Source organism: Rhinolophus ferrumequinum, chromosome 4, assembly GCF_004115265.2.
Source record: "Rhinolophus ferrumequinum isolate MPI-CBG mRhiFer1 chromosome 4, mRhiFer1_v1.p, whole genome shotgun sequence".
Classification (NCBI taxonomy): Eukaryota; Metazoa; Chordata; class Mammalia; order Chiroptera; family Rhinolophidae; genus Rhinolophus; species Rhinolophus ferrumequinum.
In genome coordinates this window covers 1,846,978-1,870,085 of record NC_046287.1, presented here as the reverse complement: position 1 = coordinate 1,870,085, position 23,108 = coordinate 1,846,978, and the positions used below count along the sequence as shown (strand labels likewise).

Genomic DNA, 23,108 nt, shown 5'->3' with positions numbered 1-23,108 from the left:
CGAGCTGAAGCGAGGGAGGATGAGACGTTAGCTCTTTTATTTTCAAGGAGTCACATAATTACCTTAGACTCTATACCGATATTACTATCGAGTTTAATGTCTTTTATTCAAATTCTCTCATACACATCTGAAACCACAGTTTAACTCAAGCTGGGTTTGTTTGTTTTTTCACAATTTTTGCTGGTTACTTGAATTAGAAATACCAAAGTTTTACCTTTAGATTTTATGGTCGTCTCATTAATCTCCCATGAACTTCGTCCTCCATAAATGCTTTTGCAGTTATTATCGCTCAGCTCTAATGTGAGGGTGACTACGATAGCCGCATGTTTTCAGGACCCAGACACAGCACACCGTGCTAGGGTATGTCAAGCGGAGACCCCGGGATCAAAACTGACCGGGGAGATAGGGATTTCCCCAAGGTGTGAGGAGGCAGGACCCGATGGCAGTGGCTCCTGTCCTGAAGGGAAGGGCAGTTCTGCGAGGTGTTCGGGACCAGCGTGCGGCACTGGGTGTGACCTGGGAGCTAGGCAAAGTCTGGCAGGGCGGTAACTCATGAAAGCGGTTCATTTGCGGTGATATTCACAAGCTGGAGCAGAAGTGTATCCACAACATATGTCAATGGAAAGCGAGGCAGGGTCCAGTGACTGCAATCCCTGGGGTGGGGGTTTGGGGCGGCATGGAAGAAGAGTGTTGATGAACCAGAGCCTGTGCTTGTAGGGACGTGAGATAGAGGTAGACTGCTGAATCAGAGACTCAGACCCAAAGAGAGGAGTCAGATTCCTTAGGGCCCAGGGAGGGGACCCAGGCTTAGGAAAAGGGCGTGACTTGGGTTTGGCTTTGAGTCGCGGTGGTGGACCTCCACCAGCAGCACGGACGGCCACGTTGTGAGTCTCAGATGGTGGACAGACTCGCCTGGTAAATAAGACCAGGTGGTTTCTAGAAACTGGGTTCTGAACGGGCTGCTGAGACTGTGGAGCCCTCAGTTATGGAGAGAAGATGCCCGAGAGGCTAGAAATAGTGACGATTCGGAATCTCATGAGTTCAGGTGACCAGTTAGAGGATCTGGGTCCAGGTGAATGTCCGTAGAAGACCAGTGGCAGGACGGCTGGCACGTGGGAGGGATGAGCCAGGAGCTGGGGACAGAACCTCAGAATTCACTTGTTTTACAACCTGGCTCAAAGAAAAACTCTACACTTAAAACATCTCTACACATTTAACTCTGACAGAGTTACTTTTTATTCTTATCTAAAAATGACCTCTCTGCGCTCTTATATTTAAGTCTATTCCCAGAAAAATGAGTGATGTCTCCTAACTTTATTATTTCTAAGTTAGAGTCAGTTTACTGTGGGGATCACAGCTGGGATGATTCTCCCAAGAATTTTTATCAAGTACAACATAGTGAATCTTAGCTGTGAGGACAGAAAATAAAGCTAATTTCTAATAGGCCTCAAACTGATACTTAAAAACGATGTGTATATTAAGTGAAAAATTAAATCGTGTACTCAGAATGTGTTGTGCTATAGAAGCGATGGCATACGGAAAGCAAACTGCCGTCAGTGAGGTGACAAGTGCGCGTCTGTCGGCTGTGGGGCTGCGTTATGCGAGACGCCCTGTCACTACCTTAAGACACACCTACACGTTGCTCATAAGCTGCTTATACGAATTCCTAGAATTGCATTTTCACTCTGCTTCTGCAAGGCATTAAAGCCTGTACAATCCTGTTGTATATACTATATTCTTCAACACCGAATGACTTTCAAAATGGAAAAGGCAGTCATGGTGATTCAGTGCGATAGAGAGGCCGGTGGCTGGAATGCCCCAAGAAAGAAGTCTGCTTTCACTGTAAAGCAAGGTGCATGTTTTAGAAAGAGAAAGGCCTTCCGTCTCTGGGAATGCCACATAAACAGTCCCCAGTCCTCCTTCCAAGCACTAGAAAATTATGCTTTTCTGTGTACACCTTTAGATAAGCATAGGAATAAATACTTCATTATTGTGAAACATCATTAAGAACACATGCTGGGCCAAACGATAGAATTTTTGAAGGGTGGCATGGCGATAAGCCTTTGGGGAACTGCTGTGCTGTGAGACAAACGCCTCCTACCTCAAGGTGAGGCTGCAGTAACAGAACATAACTCTCCACCCATTTCTCAGAGAGAGGAGAGGGCAAAGTCTTATGACCCTTCTAAAAGGAAAGTGACAGGAGGGGAGGCTTAATTGATTCGCTTACTGCCACAAAGCACATTAGAGGGAGAGGGGGGCATACAAGCCAAGTCTCTCGCCTTCCAACTAGAAGTTTTGTCACCTCATTGCCTTACTAACAGGTACGGGTGAGGCATCGTGAGAGTTTACAGTGTTCTGAATGACCCCGGAGACACCATGACCGGCTTTGCCTCTGGGCGATGTCACAGGTGCCCACGTAGGATTTCAGGTGATCCCCAGCACAGCCCACAAACCTGTAGAAAGTGTCATGCGCATGTCAATCTAGAAATAGCTTCTGCATGGCTTTGCATAATTTTCCAAGAGGTTTAGTTCTGTGAATTATTCTTGTACTTTGTAATTAATCATTCCTTATATTCTGTAACAATTTGCTAGTTGATACACGCAGTTACTTCTTTTCTTCTTTCAGAATTGATGAGTATATTGTTGGCCACCAGTATTTTGTAAAAGACAAAGGACCTAGAAAACGGTGACATAAAAGAATTATAAGGATTAAACTAAAAGCACATGACTTGAGTGTGAAATGCAATGAAGGCCGACAGCTGATATCACCAGATGCTATAAAACTCTAATATTTATGGGAAGGCTGATGACAGAATTCTATCCCATTCTTCTGTAGAGGAAATAAAAAGCAATGATTATTGTGTTAGTAGAAGTCCTAGAAAGCTTGTTTTCGCAAAGGGTCATTCATGAGAAGATAAGAATCTCTGAGACTGATACCCTTGTCAGAATGCAAATGCTGGGTGTGGCTCCAGGCCATTCCATTTCTGATTCTGATTTTTCTTGCATGTCAAAAGAAAAAGGCATGAGATCTATTCAGATTTACATTTGTTATTTTTCTCCTCTCCACAAATTTTGACATGAGGACATTTGAAGGCTATTAGGATCTCTACAACATCATCAAATGAGGTTTTGTTTGTGTTTCTTCTCTATTAAGTAAACATTTCAGAAAACACTGATATGAAGACAGTCCCATCTGTTAAATTCCAGCACAAAACAATTAGACTGAGGGATTTGAAAAAAAAAATATTAAGGCAATCAGAAATATTCAGCTTAAAATTTGCAGACTCTGCAGAGATACACTAACCATCATTCAACAGCAGGTGCCAGGAATGACCATTCACTGTCAGGTACTTAATAATGACATGGGGGGGGTGAGAGGACTGCACCCCATGGGTCTCTGATGACGAGCAGGATGTGTCCTCACTGTCACCAGCCAGCTGCGTGATCTGTCATGTCACAGAGCGTATGTTGCTTCTATAAATAAGTAGATGGTTTTAGACACTCTTAGTTCTGAAATTCTATGAAACTGGAACAAAGGATAGTTTAACTGTTAAAAGGGATATTAAATTTTCTTACAATGATTTCAAGAACATTTCATTTTAACTCCCTGTAAAAAATGGGGAAGTGAGGGCTTGGGTGTGGGGTGTAGAGAGAGGAGCCGAGGGTGACACTGACTTTTCTGGACTCAGTGATTGTCATCCAGTGACTTGGGCAAGTGGAGAAGGGTCGCTTTGTAGGGAGAGAATGAGAGGACTTTATTTATACACTAGGATTTTGGTGTCACTTGCTTTTGAATCTCGCTACAATATGTAGACACTGCCGCTGGATGCAGTTAGAATTTGCTTGTTGGATCTTGTGTAATCTAATTCTGAGAAAATGACAGTAAGAACAAGGTGGGAGAGGCAAACATATAAGCGCAGATTAAAAACTCTTAAGTTTACAGGACTCAGTGATGAACTAGAATGTGAGTGAGATGAAGAAAGGAAGGAAATGTGACTCTGGGGGCTGAGTTCCAGCTGACACAGGAGGTTTCAGTGTTGTGTCCGAGCTCTGAATAAACAGTGAAGTCCTGTATGTGGGATTTCCTGAGACGTGTTTTGCATTTAGTTAACCAGAGACCTATTTCCTTTATCAGACAGCAGGCCGACTGCACAGGGAAAGTGCCTTTGGGAAGAGTGCGAGGTTTGGCGTGGGCTTGGGGGTGGGCGCAGTCCGCAGCTGGAGGGGTAACCTGGCGCCCTCGCCTGTGGGCCCCGACCCTGCGAGGGCCCGCTGCACTGCAGGGCGGGCACAGCTGGGTGGCAGGGGCCACAGGCTTCCCTGCAGCTTTGGTCCATTTACAGAACCTGATGCATCTTCGTCACCGAAACATCAGGTGAGAAACCAAGAGAATGAAATCCCAGAAGTAGCCTGTGGTGCATGGGATGGCTGCACTGGAGTCCTCTAGCTGAGCTCATGCACTTCCGTATAAAATGAGACCTGTATGAAGGGGGTTGTGTAGGAGGAGAGATGACTGACTTGTGCTGTCCTCTTGCACAGTCCGGTAACGGAAAGAAGTGCCAAGAAATGGCTCCTTCCTATATACTCATTTTTAAGCTGAATGTCGAATATTTAACTGATATTTTAAATGTAAAAGACAAATCCCCAGACCTACAGGAATAAAATGGTTCCAGTAGGAAATACAAATAAGCAAATCATTCATCGAGAAGTGAAGGAACCTTTGTTTACTTCTAATTGGGAGCCAATGAGTCACTCAGGCTTTTGGCTTCCAAAACTGCTGGGGATGCTTGTTGTCATTTAATGTATCCTCAGGCTAAATTCACTGTGACTGAAGTCGCACTCTCTCGTCTTCCTGAAGATTCTGGTATGGAATTTCACGTAATCATCATCTTCATCATTTCATGGAACGTCCATCTTATTATGTGAACTTGTCATTATTCATTTCCACGTGGATTTGAGAACTGTTGGGATTCCCTCTTGAAAATCAGTTCATGGAGAAATTTGAAAGTGTAGCTTTCATTCTAGGTTTATTAAATAATATTGTTGACTCCATTCTGAAATTCCACTCACTGCATATTCGGATCAAATGTTGTTTTTAAATTCTCCCAATCATTTTTTTTAAATCAGAAAATATTAAACTTTGAAAGGTATGCCTTCATTTTCATGATTATTAAAGCCAGCTTAACTGATTGTTTAAAATGTGCAAACAAGCAGTTCATTTTGTGTTTTAATGACATTTGAAAATCATTAGAAGTTTGTTTGAATCTAAAGCACTTATTAACAAATAGAATTAAAATAAGCACCAGTGAAACACAGTAACATGAACGTATTCCACGGTGTAGAGTTTGATGCCAGACTCCTGAGATGATGCAACAGGCAGAGTATTCGGTGTCCTCCCATTTTCAGGGAGGTGAGCTTTATTTGAGTGATAAAGCACGTGCCCAGGAGAACGCAGAAGGGCCGCACCCCGATGGCCACACCCCGATGGCCGCATCCCGATGGCCGCCCACCGATGGCCGCACCCCGATGCCCAGACGTTCTGAGGGAGGGTTCCTAAGAGGCTGCAGTGGACGGAGGGCGCTGGGACGAATGCTGGCGGCTCAGCAGCCATGCGCGCGCGGACTTGATTCTGAAGGCCGGGCACGGTTTGGGGGATTGGAGCAATACTGAGGTACAACTAGACAGCTAGCCTGGCTGCGGGAGCTGACAGCAGGTGACAGGCTGGTGACAAGATTGTGATGAGAATAAGCGTTCACAGGTCTCAAAGGTCATCCTGCCAGGAAATCTTAGGCAAGACAGCCACCTCTGCAGGAGCTTGGAAGATGTGACTCAGCCAGTGACAGTTGGCAGGGGAGGCGTGGGCACGTGTGCAGAGCATGTGACGCAGGCTTTGCCAGGCGCTGGTGACCAGGTGCATAGGAGCCACTGACCAGAGAGTCAGAGCTTATCTCCAGGTCCTGCGAGCCGCGGGGCCTCGGACAGGTCTTGGGAGACACAATTCAGGGGCTTGCTTCTGCCCACAGAATTGTGGGGGGCATGTTTTGCTTTGTTTTGCGTTTGGATTTCGCAGCTGGACGCCTCATGGTGTGGACTGTAGGTGAAAGTCTGCCTCACGCGTCTCAGTTGCAGGCCCGTACCTGAGCGTGGCTGCCCGAGACAACACCGCCGTCCCTGACTTAGGCGGCTGCGTCACTCGTGTCTCCGAAGCAAGCCAAGTGACGACGGGCTGGCACTTGCGCGTCACCATTAGGCGGATGGATGGCAGTCACTCACGCAGAAAGTCTTTGAAAGAGTGAGATATGGGGACATTGTCCCTTCTGAGCACTGCAATGTGCCAGCGGTGTCGGGGGCTGTGCTTGTGAGGGGTCGAGGACCTCACCGCCAGCCGGGCGGGGCATTCCTGCTTGGGCCTGACAATTCCTTTCTATTTATTTGTTGTGGAATAATACAAGGAACAATGCATGAATAATAACAGCAGCAATAAATCCCAGTATTGTTGCTGATCCCTTATATTTATACAGAGCGTACTTAAGAGGAAGGAGCTCAAAATGTTTTCATGACTCTTTGGCTTTCTTTAATAAAAATCTCTACAGTCTGGGCTGGAGGGGAGTGGCGGATGAAAGACGCATCCTCATTCATATTTAACCCTTGGAAAATGAAGGAGCACAAGGCACAGGGAGGTGAAAGTGACGGTGGACTTGGTGCAGTCCTTCGTTTCAGACGTATTAGCTGTCCCTCCACTTCTCTGTATGCCCGTCCCTCTCCAACTAGCTCTCTTGTCCTTGGGCTCCTGGCCATCTGGTGGCGATGTTCTTGGCCCCTCTCCCGGGGCGGGGGACACTTCATTTGTCGCTCATTCTACTTCTTCTACTCAGGGTCTTTGGGCATCGTCCAGTGTGGTGCCTTTCCCTTTCTCGCTCTCCCCCTCCCTCCCTCCTTCTTCCTCCCTCCATCCCTCTCATCTGCACTATCTATCTCTATCTATCTGTCTATCTATCACAGCTACGAGGTCTGACAATAAAGTTCGCGAACTTGTTGCAACGCTATTCCTAACTTTTTTTTGATATCAGAGGGATTATTCACTATGAAATTGTACCAACTGGACAAACAGTTAATAACCAAGTTTACTGTTTGGAAGTGCTGAAAAGGCTGCGTGAAAATTTAGACTAAAACAACCTGAACTTTTCGCCAACACTTCATGGCTCTTGCATGATGGCAATGCACCAGCTCACAGGGCACTGTCTGTGAGGGAGTTTTCAGCCAGTAAACAAATAACTATATTGGAACATCCTCCCTACTCACCTGATCTGACCCCCAGTGACTTCTTTCTTTACCTGAAGATAAAGGACATACTGAAAGGAAGACATTTCGATGACATTCACGACATCAAGGGTAATACTACGACAGCTCTGATGGCCATTCCAGAAAAAGAGTTCCACAATTGCTTTGAAGGGTGGACTAGGCGCTGGCGTCGGTGCACAGCTTCCCAAGGGGAGGCCTTGGAAGGTGACCATAGTGATATTCAGCAGTGAGGCATGTAACACTTTTTCTAGGATGAGTTCACGAACTTAATTGTTTAACCTCGTATCTATCCCTTCATCCATCCATCTATAATATTTACCGTGTTTCCCCCCAAAATAAGACGTAGGTGGACAATCAGCTGTAATGCGTCTTTTGGAGCAAAAATTAATATAAGATCTGATCTTACGTTATATTATTATACCTATATATATTATAGGTATATTATATTATACCTATATAGGTCTTATATTCTAGTAAAATAAGACTCAGTCTTATATTAATTTTTGCTCCAAAAGATGCATTAGAGCTGATTGTCCAGCTAGGTCTTATTTGCAGGGAAATAGGGTATCTGTCTATCTATTTATCTATCTGTCTATCTATGTATCATCTATCATCTGTCTGTCATCTATCTGTCTGTCTGTCTGTCTAACTACCTACCTACAAGGCGTGAAAACATAAACTAAAGAGAAGAAACAGGGAATCAGGATCTTGTCACTGATTGCCTCCAGGATAATCTCTGGAGGAGCCGCGTTTGGGTCAGTGGTTATGGGTACCTTTATATGGATCTGCTTAATATGTTTCTTGGTCCAATTATGAGAAACCTTTCTGGAGACAAGAAAATTTAACAGTTATTTTAGGCATGCAGAAAAGTGAAGACCCCCATGGGACTGTTCGAAATGATGTTCATTCATTATTTATTACTGTTTGTTTGTTTGGCAAAATCAAGTGAATCTTGCTTAGTACATGAGAAGAGATGCAGGACCATCTCTTATGCAGTTGGTGGGATGTGTCTTAGTTCCCAGTGAGAATGGCTGAAGGAGTCCCAGGTGTGCACACTCCCTGCTGGGAGAAGTGGGGGAGCAGGGGGAACCCCACTGTCTGCAATCACCTCCTCAGCTCTGTGTGTATCAAACTGCTTGATTGGCACGCTCCCAAGAAACTTTCTCTGGGAATGTTTCCGGGCTTTCTCTGGGCTGCCACCTTTCATCTGGCTATGACAGAACCCTCCAGTCTTTCTTGCTTGTGATCCTGTAATTAACTCTTTTCTAAGATTATTTTCTGGATTGAGAGAGAGAGAGCGGATAGAGAAAACTGCCTAACGCGTTGCACGTGTTCTAAGCTGCTACTTACTTCCCCCTTCACGTTTATGATCCTCTTCCTAGAAATGCGCATGAAGTCAGCACCAGTCCATTCATTTGGTACCTACGCAAATTGTGGGTACTGAGATTCACGGGCAAAAATAAGAGATCGACCACGACATGTATTTCTGTCTTAGAATTAAGAAAATTTAAAAATATGATGTCAATCTGTTTAATCCCATGTAAAACAAATAAATGTAAACATGAACATCATTGTTTTTTGGTTTTTGTTTTTGTCTTTCCAGATGACGTTATTTTTTCTTTTTCTTTTTTTAATTTATTGGGGTGACAATTGTTAGTAAACTTACATAGATTTCAGGTGTACAATTCTGTAATACATCATCTATAAATCCCATTGTGTGTTCACCATCCAGAGTCAGTTCTCCTTCCATCACCATATATTTGAACATAATTGTTTTAAACAATGAAAATTAAAATTATATATTGAGAAACCTATACTACTAATAAATGATTATTTTAAAACTAAGTCATTTATGTGTTTCTAATTTCCTTCCTCCCATTTTCCTCACCATTTTCCCTTAAATGGACCTAGTTTTTCTTAAGCAATATGGGGGAAAAGCTGATTTTTTTTTTTAACCATTAAAAATAATTATACAATTCACTTTTATAGGATGCTCAATTTTCTTCTAAAAAAATCATTGTTGAAAGTATGTTTAAAAATATGCAATTATGTTATAATTGAAATACACTTTTGTTATAGTATCTGTGATAAGTTGGTAGAAGTCTTTCACTTGTCACCTTGTTGTGGATATTAGCTCTATTTGTGTTGATATTTAATTTCATAGCCATCATAATCTGTATTCAATCTAGTTTTCATTTCCACACTGTTTTTACATCAAATGATATCAAATTATGTAAGTATGATATATGAACTTGTTTAAGTCGGTATTGTAAAGGATTTTCAGTTCTTCCTAACTTAGTATTTGGTCATGAAGATTCTTTAGGACCACGAACTCTGATGGCTAAATTAAAAAAAAAAAAATTCAACAATAGTTAATAAGATGCTTGGAATAATCAAGGTATTTTAAGCAAGTCATGAGTTTCAGAGTTTAAAATAAAAAAAAAAAAAGTTGAGTTTTATTTTTTAGACATATTGTTCCTAGACAAACAAAACAAAGGACCAGACCTTTGCAGAAAGGAAGTTCCTTCTTAAATTATGCTGAAATAAGAAAAATGACAAGTCTTGCTCTGTCCTGCACCATGTTGTGAAAATAATGAACCTGCATTTTCTGTAATTAAATGTAGTAGATGGTTCGCAGAACTCAATTCATTGCACTTCTGGATGTCTCTTGGTGTAAATGTATGCATGGACGGTGCGTGTTTCTATTTGTGAAACTGAGAGAAGTATCCGCAATCAAGCATGGCATGTGGCTGGCGCCCCCCACTCGCCCTTGGGAAGCAGAGGTGGCTCCTTCAGAAGCAGCCGTGTTGCGCCCTGCTTGCCTCCTATGCATAAATGGGTTCTCCTGTACTATACTAGCATCCTGCTTCCACAGAAGCCCTGCCCAAGCAACCGCAGGCTCCAGCTCCATGAGCTCTCCCAGTCTCCACCTAGAATGGCTGTCCGTTCTGTTGTGTTGCAGCACGTTTGGTGTCATGGCCACACTCCCGGGTGAACTCGGAGCCTGAAAGGCAAAGCCATGCCTGTTGGTTGCCCTAGACCCCGGGAGGGATGGTGTGCAATGTGCCGTACGTCCCGTGGGTAGTCGGTGTGCATGGAATCACTGAGCGGATACCCTGTGTGTGTGACACGGTGACAGCTGTATGTTGTCTTTCTTCCACGCAGATTCTGAGCTCCCAGTGGGCCAGGACTCAGGTTCATTGACTGTATCTTTTTAGCATCTAACAGAATACCTGAAGCAGACCAGGCACTTCCTAAATACTAAGTGATTTAATTAATAAATTAATGTGGTTGGTAAGAGGAAGAGATAGCCCAGATACGTGTTCTCAACTAAATTATCTAAATTAACTCTGTTTTTTATTTATTTAATGTCTATTGATATATTGAGTCAAAAGAGAAAAAAAAGTTATAGGAAATTATACTCTCAATATATTTTAATTATAAAAAAATGAAGCTACTGTATACAAATTGCTAGCTTTGACATCAGGTACAAATCATAATTTAAAATACAGTTTAGGAAAATAATATTAATAGCTTACCTTTACAATTAGAGTAACAGTTTTTTACATCAATACTTTTGCTTAAAACTAAAATACATAAAAGACATAGATACATCTTAGTATCTATGTTTAGATACCAACCTAAACATATCGAGTACTATTGCCAGACAAATATTAATATTGGCCAAATAACCGTTGGCTCATTCTACATATAGAAGGAGCTGTATTTATAAAAATGCATAGAAGTTCCTATTTAAAATATCCTGTAACCTCCTCCTCCGGATTTACCTCCCAAATAAAAAAAAGTGAATACAACAAAACATAGAAATGATTGACAAAAAAAAAAATGGAAAAGCTAATAGAAAATGAACCAAGACGAGTGGAGAAAAGAAATGTGCACTGGTTGTGACTGTGTGGCTGTTGATGGTTATTTTACTTATTTGCGTCGCCTGGATGCCGTTACAAACTGTTACCATGTCTGGTTTCTCTGCTGGACAGGGAGGTCCGTACGGCTGATGCTTTCGTGTTCGTACCCCTGAATGTTCCAAGCGTGTGTACCCTTAGTTACTTCCTAGTAGAAGGTGCCCGGGGAGGATTTTCCCCTTTTCCTGGATCAATACCCTGGATCTGTGGAGACATTAGTGTTACGAGCTGATGATGCTGACGCTCACCTTTCTCTCTCACGCTTCTCAAAGTCCAGCTCCGTTCCTTCTCTTGTCTTCGCTCCTCTTCCCGCCGTCTTCCTCCTGCTCCACGCATCTCAGCGCCCATTTGCATGAGGAAATGCCTCTGTGCTGCACACACGGTCGGTCCTTCCTCACCCACTTGCCCGTATCCTGCAGCTTCACATACCTTTCAGCACCACGTAAATGTCTTTGCAGATTCCTTTTCCTCATTTTCTCCCTCACTCCATCCAGACTCCTTATCGCTACTTAATGGTTAGCGCTCTGAAATACAAGTAAGTTTGTGTCACTGCCTTGTATAGACACCTGGGTTCCTCCCTGTGGGTCTCGACCCCCGGGGGCTGCAGGCTGGCCCTTCTGCCCTGCCTGTGACCTTCCTGTCGTCTTCGACCCCTGCCCCATCCACTGCAGTGTCCCCATGCTGGAGCCGCGCTCCAGCACACACAGTGCTCCTGGAGACACTCTGGGTGCTTCCACGTCTTCCACATTCCCGCCCATCGGGAAAGACTGTGTTCTCCTTCAGATTTCATGACTCCCCAATGCCTGCTGTCCCCCTAGACCAGCTATAAGTGTGCCCCTCCACAAAGCCCGCTTCTGTTTCTGCCTCTCTCTACATGCAGAGGAACCCATCCTGTAGCATTTGTCATATTCCTTTAAAAACACATATTATTACCTCATCCATGTAGCTAACTAGGCTTTGGTAGAAGCCTAACGAGGCTTCTTGGTTATCTGACCTTCATTCTGGACTTTTACAGGCTTTTTGATGTTTCACTCTGGAACTCAGAAACTCATTTTTCTGTTTAAACATTGTTATCGTCCAGTTGATAATGCTATTTCTGGGAAATTGAATATGAGGTCTGAGAATTAAGTTCATGAACTTGTTGCAACGATGTTGCTATCCTTTTTTGATACCAGAGGGATTATTCACTATGAATTTGTAACAACTGGACAAACAGTTAACCAAGTTTACTGTTTAGAAGTGCTGAAAAGGTTGCGTGAAAAAGTTAGACGACCTGAACTTTTCGCCAACAATTCATGGCTCTTGCATCACGACAATGCACCTGCTCACACGGCACTGTCTGTGAGGGAGTTTTTAGCCAGTAAACAAATAACTGGATTGGAACACGCTCCCTACTCACCGGATCTGGCCCCCAATGACTTCTTTCTTTACCTGAAGATAAAGGAAATATTGAAAGGAAGACATTTTGATGACATGCAGGACATCAAGGGTAATACGACGACAGCTCTGATGGCCATTCCAGAAAAAGAGTTCCAAAACTGCTTTGAAGGGTGGACTAGGCACTGGTGTCAGTGCAGAGCTTCCCAAGGGGAATACTTGGAAGGTGACCATGGTGATATTCAGCAGTGAGGTATGTAGCACTTTTTCTAGGGTGAGTTCGCAAACTTGTCACACCTCATATTTCCATGGGGGCTGTTCACATAATCATCAAATAGTAGCAGCAATAATAAAACAATAATATAAAAAAAGAAATGGATTAAATAAGAAAAGGTAGCTGCAAAAAATTATTTTGAAACTAAAGACAGCTATAGGTAGTAAACATAGATATATAAATTAAAAAATAATTAAAAATGAAACGCACCCACACTTCACCCAGAATTTCATTCTTGATAATGAGAGTTGTGTTTAACAACATGCGTCAATCAAACATTTCGGGGGATTCACTGTTAAAGAACTCGATTCTTGTGTGAAACACAGTAAGTTTGAGCAGTGCTCTCCTCCTGGACTGCATTTCTCTCCAAATGACGGCAGACGAAGGCAGTTAACAAAGAATACGTATGTGGTCACAGTTCTGTTGGCTGAATGCAAATGTGAAAGCCCTGTTATTTTATAGTTTATTATGCACACAGCAACCTTTCTTATATTCTAAAGAGACGTTTACCAAAAAAGTACATTCTCCAAACTGAAGTAAGTTTAGGTAAAGTTATGAGATTATAGGTTTGTATGAATGTTTGCAGTTTGTTCTGTTGTTCATAGAAGAGATCAGAGATTCATAAATGACAGGCATGCTTTTGCCAGCGTCTCCCCAAAGCTGGCCTGAGCAGGAACGTCCCTCGTGGTGAGTCGTTAGATGGAGAAAGACCCCCATGACTGTTTCCAGGTGGCAGGTGTGTAGGAAGGGCTCAGTGCAGAGCAGCTTCTTTTTACACAAAAGTGCTTTATTCGGAAGATAAGAATGAGTCCAGTACTGGAGAGTTAGTGGAAGTCTCTTATAACACTAATATTTTGTTCGACTTTGAAGAGGTACAGGATTTAATTCTTAAAAATATTGCAATGGGCACTTACTGCAGACGATAAGGAGTGGTGATTTTCATCTCTCTGGTGTTTGCAGCTTGTTTTGACTAGGACATACTGTTCAAAGCATCTGTGCTGCTGATATAACTTAAGAAATCACTGAAAAACAGAAAGAAATAGAATTACTAAACACGGTCAAGCAACAATTGCAACTCTTAATAATGTTTTGACCCAAAATAACTCGCCCTAATCTTTTTAAAGTTCCTAGGGCATGAAGAAAATACAGAATCAATATCTGTACACTGATTTTCTGCAGGCCCGTCGCTTCGAAACAAAAACAGATATTTTCTCTATATTTTTAAAGTCATTACTCTTTAGCAATCTTAAGACTGATCACTCTGAAGTCTTTTAGATTCATATTAAAATGGAAATACCTCTCCTTTAGAGGAATATCTTTGTAGATTTAAATGTAAATCTTAAGAAAATATTGTTACTAAACCACAGGAGAATCCTTTCCTGAAATGGACATTGAATCAACATCACAGAATTCCATATTGTCATGTCAGAATTCTGCTACTAGACATCAGTGCAACTTATTGTACCAGTGTTTAAAAGCAGTGCTGAAATTTGGGGGAGACAGTGATCACATTACCCCTTAATGACATAGCGACCAGAGCTCAGCTGAAATGAGTCTCACTCAGTCCGTGGAGCAGGGCTTCTCCTGTGCGTGTGGATCGACTGAGTGTCCCAGAGTGCAACGGGGGACAAATGCTGGGTCCTGCAGAACTTTCTCTCGTCCTTTCATGGCAGTGATCCTAGCTTTTTTCACTGCTTCCTCCAGGAAGAAATGTCTGTAATTCCACCTGTAACGATGCGTGGATTATTAAGTCGTGGGAGAGCTTTGCACAAACAAAGCTTTCTTCAGTGGACTGAAAATCAGAAAACAAAATTCTGCAAAAGGCAAATACTTTTCAACTTTCCATCAAGGAAGAAGAATGTATTTCATGTAATGACATTGGTGGCCTAGAGGTTTCAGGCATGTAGGAATGAAATGTGGGACTTTTTACAAAACAGTGCATTTCATGTTAAAGTTACCTAGAAGACACATTTTTCTCTGCCCCCAAACTTGCATTAAAATCTTTTTGGAGCAAGGTAGGGGGGAGCAAGCAAAGATGTATCAATAAAAATATCTACTAAACTTGATTTGGGTTGAATGTGTTACAGAAAAATCTGCTTTCTTGCTTTTTCTATCACTTAATCTCAAAAGTTGTTTTTTTTAAACCCCATCTTGACCTGCAGACAAGTTAAGGCAAGTTATTTATGACAAGTAGTTACCCTTTCCACTTCCATCTGTCCCTTTTCTCTCGTGGTGACTTCTGTTAACTTTAATAGCAGTAAATTTGGGGATGCTAAAATCTCGGAACTGATTTGACTAATGTCTTGAAAAGCCACCGAGGTGGGATCTGCTGAATAACATAAGAAAGAGCATTCATGTCTAAGCCGTCTGTGGGGCTCAGGACTGCAGGCTACTGAAACCGTGCGGAAGCCTCACAGGAAGATCAGCAGAGGAGTAACTCGCCATCCAGGGAAATCTTTTATAACAAAACCGTCTGTAGAACTGGGCAAGAATTTGTTGTCAGAATGGAAAGTAGGACAAGTCAGCTTGACGAGCTCTTTGTCCCGGCCGATCAGCCCAGCAGGTGTGTGCTTTTCACAGCTTCCTCTAAAGCAGAAGATGAAATATGCCAACCTTTCGCATTCTGAGTCTCAATCAAGGCTGCATCCCCTACACCTCGTTCTTTTAATGCTATTTATACGTAACTAAGGATCTCACCTCGGGCTGTCGACACCTCCCCTTTCAGAGTATTTATTCATTCAATAAGCATTTTTGTGAACTGGAAACATCCAGATTTCTGACACTTCTTGAAAACTCAGAAGCTCAGGTCACACAGGGTGTGAATCCCAGCAGGACAGCCGGCTGTGACTGCCTGTGGGTGCCGCTCAGTGTGTCCCTGGTCCCTGGTCCCCCGTCAGGCAGGGGCCTGGCTTGTCCTCAAGGGGCACATGTGGCCCCATTAGCGTTTGACATTGTTACCTCTCACGGAGAACTGCAAGAGGGTCAGGATCTGCGTGAGCCCAAGGCCCTCTGTGTCCGGGACCCTTCGCCTAATTCCCCCGCCTGAGGACTGGAAGTAGGCCTTCGGTTTGCTCCAGAATCGATACGTTCTCCCGCTCTTCCTGCTGGTGTCCTGAACTAAAATCCTTTGTGTTTCTTAAATAAGTCAGAGTTATCATAAAGGCATAGTTGGTAAACACAGTCACTGTGTAGGAAAAAAACAGAACTTCAAAGGAGGAAACTTCTCTTTGCTTCTATGTGGAAGTTACCAGACGTGGACTCCTTTGTGTGTCCCGTGCAAAGTCGTAACACTCAGTGGTGAGGAGGTAGAGATCGTCAGGGTAAAACGCGATTCAGAATTGAAAGATATATTCCCCTCAATGGCAGGCATCTCAAATGGCAAGTGTGACCGGCAGACTTAGCAAGCACCATACATTCTTTTTTAATTTTATATTGAAAAAAGGAAGAAGGTGGAAATAAATGGAGACAGCCCATGTAGTACCTCAGTTGCCAACTCTGTTGTGAAAAAGGTCAGTTTGTGTGGTGAGAGGAGAGAAACTGGTCACTGCGGGGTGTCTTCACAGACGGCCGGAGGCATCGCCTCCTCTGGAAGCAGCACGCAGCTCTCAGCACCGTCAGCTATTGCTTTGCCTGTAAGCACTGGGTTTGAGGAAGCCGCTGTCCTGCCTCTTTCCGGGCGGTGGTGCTGGGTGGAGCCCCTCGCCAGCTGCTGGCCGTGGGCCACGGCCTGTCCCCTGGGAGCAGCGGCGACTTTCTGATTTCCCGCCCAGCTGAAGATCTTGGGGTTCAGGGGAAGCAGGGGGCTCTTGGCAATGGCCTGCAGTGAACACTGTCAGTAATGACCCTGGAAGGCACCGTGGTGGCAGGGATGGGTGTCCCCTACTTCTGGAAGGTTCTGGACGTGACAGGAGACGTGGACGCTGCAAAGGCTGACAGCCCCACTCAGAGAAGGCTCAGGCTTTCTAGAGAATCCAGCATGCCGGCTGGAGGCACAGGGAGCAGATGATACCTTGGCACTCTGGAAATATGTTGTCCTGATAAGTAAATAAACATGACAGTAACAACTAAAGTGACCAGACCTCAAGAAACACCAAATGGTTAACAAAACCTGGTGATCAAGACCCACACTCCTCCCCTTTTTTACATCCACTAATGGCTTCTCCTTTCCACACGGTAGGGGACACACGACAACCCAGGCTCTTTCGCTGTATTTGCACCCTGGAATCCATTCTGCTTTCACCTGTACTCCTGCTGTACCCTCCTTCTCACAGGTTTCGACCTAGTGAAATGCGAGGACCCAGGCATCCCCAGCTATGGCTACAGGGTCCGAGACGGAGGCCACTTCACTGACACGACGGTCCTGTACAGCTGCAACCCTGGCTACAGCATGCACGGCGGCAGCACCCTGACGTGCCTCAGTGGGGACCGCAGAGTGTGGGACAAGCCCGTGCCGTCCTGCGTGGGTGAGTGGGGGCCGCGTCCCTCGGGTCAGCGCCTGGCCCGTGAGCCCCGAGGGTTCTTCCCTGTGCTCCCAGTGCAGGCAGGGTCGGCTGCTACTGCCCACCTCTGCGTGGGTCGTCTTAGGCGTGAGGGCGATTTCCCAGTGCCACGTGATGAGAGTATTCCCAGAGAGTTATCAGAATTATAACACGAGTGTTTCCTTGCTGTGTCCTCTCAACCTCCATTACATGGAGGACAGTGCTTTTCCATCAGAGTCATGCTCGGACAAGTAAAGGAGAGAAAAGGGCCGAGGCGGAGGGATGAGTATGATCTTTTTCCTGTGCACAGAGCGCAGACGTGACGGGACTCGTTTTTAAGTGTGGCCAGATGACAGCCTGTGACCCCTCGAGTGACCCCGTGTTTCTGTGTCTCTTACAGCGGAGTGTGGGGGTCAGATCCACGCAGCCACCTCAGGGCGCCTCTTGTCCCCTGGTTACCCAGCTCCCTACGACAACAACCTGCACTGCACCTGGATCATAGAGGCCGACCCAGGAAAGACCATCAGGTACTGGTTTTATTTGGGTGCAGAGCTCTGCAGAGGGGGCCAGTCTGCTGCTGTCGCGGCCGTAATGCTCGTCTCATGATCTGTGCTCACATCGTACTTGCTGAGTGAGCTTCAGAGGACAGTGTGACGGTGTGGGCCCCTTTGCCGCTGCCTCCCGTGCCTGCTTTTCTGTGGCTCTGACCACCTGTGTCAAGCCATGGATAAGAAAGGGAAAAGAAAGAGGGTGTCCCAGTTAGCTTTTGTGCCTCACAAACTGGCCTCCCAAACTTGGTTGCTTAAGATGATTAGTTCTGTGCTCGTGACTTCGTGGGTTCCTTGGGCAGTTGTGATCCGGGGGAGCTCAGAGGGGCGTCCAGGCGGGTCTCCCTCAGGTGTGAGGGTGGGAAGGCGGGGCGTCCGGGATGGGCCTCCCTCAGGTGTGAGGGCGGGAAGGCGGGGCGTCCGGGATGGGCCTCCCTCAGGTGTGAGGGCGGGAAGGTGGGGCGTCCAGGCGGGTCTCCCTCAGGTGTGAGGGCGGGAAGGCGGGGCGTCCAGGATGGGCCTCCCTCAGGTGTGAGGGCGGGAAGGCGGGGCGTCCGGGATGGGCCTCCCTCAGGTGTGAGGGCGGGAAGGTGGGGCGTCCGGGTTGGCCTCCCTCAGGTGGGAGGGCGGGAAGGCGGGGCGTCCGGGATGGGCCTCCCTCAGGTGTGAGGGCGGGAAGGCGGGGCGTCCGGGTTGGCCTCCCTCAGGTGTGAGGGCGGGAAGGCGGGGCGTCCGGGATGGGCCTCCCTCAGGTGTGAGGGCGGGAAGGCGGGGCGTCCGGGTTGGCCTCCCTCAGGTGTGAGGGCGGGAAGGCGGGGCGTCCGGGTTGGCCTCCCTCAGGTGTGAGGGCGGGAAGGCGGGGCGTCCGGGATGGCCCTCCCTCAGGTGTGAGGGCGGGAAGGCGGGGCGTCCAGGCGGGCCTCCCTCAGGTGTGAGGGCGGGAAGGCGGGGCGTCCGGGATGGGCCTCCCTCAGGTGTGAGGGCGGGAAGGCGGGGCGTCCAGGCGGGCCTCCCTCAGGTGTGAGGGCGGGAAGGCGGGGCGTCCGGGATGGGCCTCCCTCAGGTGTGAGGGCGGGAAGGCGGGGCGTCCGGGATGGCCTCCCTCAGGTGTGAGGGCGAGCTCCGCAGGGTCCTCTCCACCACGGTTCTGTTCCTTCCGCAGCCTGGTCATGGGGGAAGGTTGCTGGAAGGTTCCTAGCAGTGAGGCACGACGAGCTTTCCAGACTTCCCGCTTGCGTTACACTTGTGAATGTGCTGTATGCCACAGGAATGCTTCTGGGGTAGCTAAAGTTGCGGAAATACACTCTACTCCTTAATGGGAAGAGGAGCGAAGTCACAGCCCACAGGCTTCGTGCAGGGAGGGGAGGGAGACCTGGTCAGTCCGTAAAACACCCAAGTAAGTGTGGCAGACCAAGAGCGTATTCTAATCTAAAGTCTCACGTTCGAAAGGAAATCTTTAAAAATTGCAGAAAGTTGTGCACACATTTCAAGAGAAAGTGTTCTATTCCAATTAATAATAGTTCTAAGTGATTGTGGTAAGTTTGTTAAACCAGTAAGTAAACCAACAAAAAGTAATGTTTTTCAAGTCAGTTCTCCATGTTCTGATTAGAAGGCTGTGTCCAAAAGCACAGCACACAAAGCAAAAAATAATTTCAGAGTAACTTGTTCTTTAATTAGAGTTCTTGATGAGCAAGAAGAGAACATACAGTTCCCAGAAACACTGCTTAAAGTCCCTTTTCTCCTCCTAATAAGTCTTGTCTTTCATTGTAGTAGTTCTTCAATCTATCATAAAAATTCATTTTTTTAAAACCTGTCCATCCCCCCAGCACCCTTCTCTCCACCCCGTGTGTTATTGTGCCCACGGGAGACTGAATGAATCTGTCCACCAGCTCCTTCTTTAAATGCCTGAAGTTGAAAGAGAGCGTGAGGTGAAAGCCTCTTCCTGGGGCGAGTGGGTGGATGGCATGTCCATAAACTGGTGGTGTTTGTCTTTATGCACAAAGGCACCCTTGGGAACTTACTGCCTTTGTTAAACAGATATGGAGTCATCACAAGATGGTGGAGTGACAGGAGGTGCTCTGGTTCTCCTCCTGTGACGTCACCCGCCATCTCAGATCAGTGTGTGTGACATCCGTCAAGATGAACATCAGTTAGATAATTAGTGATCTATTGGGAGAAAACTAAGGCATATTTATGTAACAAAATTTAGGATTCTGCATTCTTCGTGAAAATCAGTGCAGCACTTTCCCATTGAAGTAAGTAAAAAGAATATTAGTTCTTAACTTTGAAGGCTTGATCTGAATCACAGGAAAGCCATTATTACACTGGTTCCGACTTTGAAAAATCCTGAGAATCATCTAGGATTCATGAAACAGGACCTGTTTTCTTTCGGGAGGATTTCAAATTTTTGTATCTCTCCAAAGTCCCCTTGTGATTTGTTTCCTGAGAATTAGAATGAGCAGTGTCCTAAGTGCAGACCCAGTGAGAGACCTTCTTTGCAGGTGAAACCAGTACTAACTGACATTCCAGTAAGAAAAGAAAAGAGATTAACAAAGAATGAGTGGAAGTAATAAAAATGCATAACTTTGGTATTGTAAACTGACTGATATTTAACCATTAACATCCTAGGAAAAAGAGACATTGCACACACCCCAATTTCTTGCTCTGGAATTTTTTTCTTCTCTTCCATACCTCTCAAATGAGAATTTCCCTTACCAAATTGGTAAACAGGTCTGGTAAGAAAGTCAGGGAACTCATCAGTATGATGACTAATTTTCTCAATTGATGTTCAGCTTCACCTCAAAATGTTTCTGGTGCTTTCTCCTCAGTAAGAAAACGTATACTATTTTTTGGTATAGCAGTTTGGAAAATAACATACTTAAAAGAACAAAATATGTAACTTTAGGCTCAAGATGGTACTAGTCCTCTGAAACATAGGGTCTGCTCTTAGCTTCGCTCTTTGCCGGCGAGTTGACTGAACCTTATTTATTCATTGGTAGCAGCTAATACGGTCTCTACACTGTTCACTTGGAAATGAGGCATGTCAGTCACGTGATGGTGAGTCCAGGGATTAATTCGAGTATTAAAAACTCTTCACATAAATAGAATTCATTATCATCCATTCATACGATTATGTTTTAATGTAAATGTTTTTTACTCAGGAAAGATGAATAAGCACAGGGCCTCGGAAACTGCGAAGGGGCTGCTTTGAGCACATCCGGTCACGGGCGGGCGGATTTCACTGGGGCCCCTTTCTCCTCTTGGCCCACTGTAAGTTTTGGCTGGGGGCAGTAGCAGACCCCAAGCCGTTGTTGTTGGAGCGCACGGTGGGGGGGTCTGGAAGAGGTTTGTAATGTTACCCTATATACCTGAGCAGAACTTAATCAAAAGTCAGATGCCATAAATGCAGCCACTTAAGAGTCACACGTCAGCATTTCTCTGCGAGACGCAGTTTACTCAGGACTGAGCACAGCTGTGGTTTACGTAATAAAGGTGAGGGCGTGTGAACGCCTTCAGCCCGCAGCAGTAGGGGTGCGTGGTGCATATCGCACGTGTGTGCTGGACCTTGGTTTTAATTGCTTTTCTACAAGTGCAGTTGTCTGGAAAACTTACTTGAAAAGTATTTCTGTTCTAATTGTTGTCAGGAAATTGCATTTGCAGGTATGGTTGAGGTGGATTCTTTTAGAAGAGCTCATGCTGTATTGAAAACATGAGAGGCGTGTGAAAAATTGCCAAGATGTTCAAAACTGCCCCTCGCAGACTTGGTGACACGTTTACTACTGGTGTCCGGCTCCCCCGGAATTTGTTTTCTGGCTGCGCTGGGCTGTGGAGAGGCTAAGGTGGGAGCTGGCTTGGAGAGCTAGGAATGTTTTAATTTCTTCTTGGCCCAACTTCAAGATCCCTGTAAGAATCTTGAGGAATCGGGAGGAAAATGAGAGGCAGGCGACCTTCCTTCGTGGGACACTGGTCTCCTGCCCTGTGTGAGCCGTGGTGAGCGTGCTGCGCGGGAGCAGGGCCGGGCGCCGTTGGCTGGCATCGCAGGTGGGCGAGGGCCCGGTATCCGAGCAGCTCACCTTCCTCCTCTCCTGTAATGACCAAAGCGGATACCTCCTGTCTTCTTGTAGGTGAGAGCAGGAAATAACAGGTCAGGACCGTGTGTGCCGTCAGGAGACGAGGAGCTGCATGCAGCACATGCAGTGTGCCCGCTGTGCACGGCTGCACTGCAGGGCCCTGGGCACCGCCACTGGCTCTAGTGCCCCTTGCCAGCCCCTGAGGACAAGTGAGGGGACCGAAGCTGCCGGCGCCCCTCACTCTGCGAGACGCTGGTCCACACGATGTCAGTCCCCGTGGTTTTAGTGAGTAACACCGGTGCCCCCGGTGACCATTCAGATTAACTGAGGCACCGCAGGAAGGACAGACCTCTCTTTCAGCTCGTCAGTTCCCAAGTCACTGCACCAATCACCAATCAGATGCACATGGGTCAGTAACTGGCCACCTGTTGGCTCCTACCGCCTGTGGGTCAGGGGTCACTGGGCCCCTCCCTGAGTTCCTGCACAGCCGCAGAGTGAGGCGCTGTGCATCTCCTTGTCTCCCGGGGGGAACCAAGTCGACCTTTGACAAAAGTGGAAAATCGAAAAGGGAATCGGCCACAAAGATGAAAGCGCAGAATAAGAATGAAAAGTGATAACCCTGGAAGAAAGATTGAACGGCGCATACGTGGAATTACAGGGGACAGCTGAGGGTGGGGACGCGGGCACACGTGTGTCCCACGCACACAGACTCCTAACAAACACCCCAGACAGCTCGGTTTCGTCACTGTCACTGCTGTCACCCTCCCCGTCCTGTTCTTCCTCCCCCCCTCCCTGTTTCTGCTAATGTCCCTTTTCTCCAGGTGGCTGGAGGTTTTAACTTTCAGTATTGTATCTTCCTATTTCTCCTTCCCCAATTCCCAGTAGTTTCCCTAATTAAAAAAAAGAATCAAGGCATTGTGCCACATCTCACAGTATTCTTATGGTTGATTGCATTCAATTTCTTTGTAACAGGCACTGAGCAAAAGCCAGTTGTGTGTAAATCCCAGGCCGCCTCCACTCGTTGTTTCTCTCTCCTCTCGTCTCATCTGCAGTTCCCAGTCTCACTTCACGTCACTCTCCTCTTACTTTAATCTTCTCCAGCAGACTTTTCCAGGTCCATCCTTGGCCTTCCTCAG

At 45.9% G+C, this 23,108-nt stretch overlaps 1 protein-coding gene across 1 annotated transcript in view; it reads left to right on the top strand.

Moving 5' to 3' along the window:
* The window catches only part of CSMD1 (CUB and Sushi multiple domains 1), a 1,609,724-nt gene that overhangs the window by 1,338,739 nt on the left and 247,877 nt on the right, over positions 1 to 23,108 (top strand). Inside the window, exons 24-25 of the mRNA XM_033104535.1 lie at positions 17,148 to 17,339; positions 17,755 to 17,881. Of these exons, the coding sequence (XP_032960426.1) occupies positions 17,148 to 17,339; positions 17,755 to 17,881 (319 nt within the window). The remainder of the gene's footprint in view (positions 1 to 17,147; positions 17,340 to 17,754; positions 17,882 to 23,108) is intronic.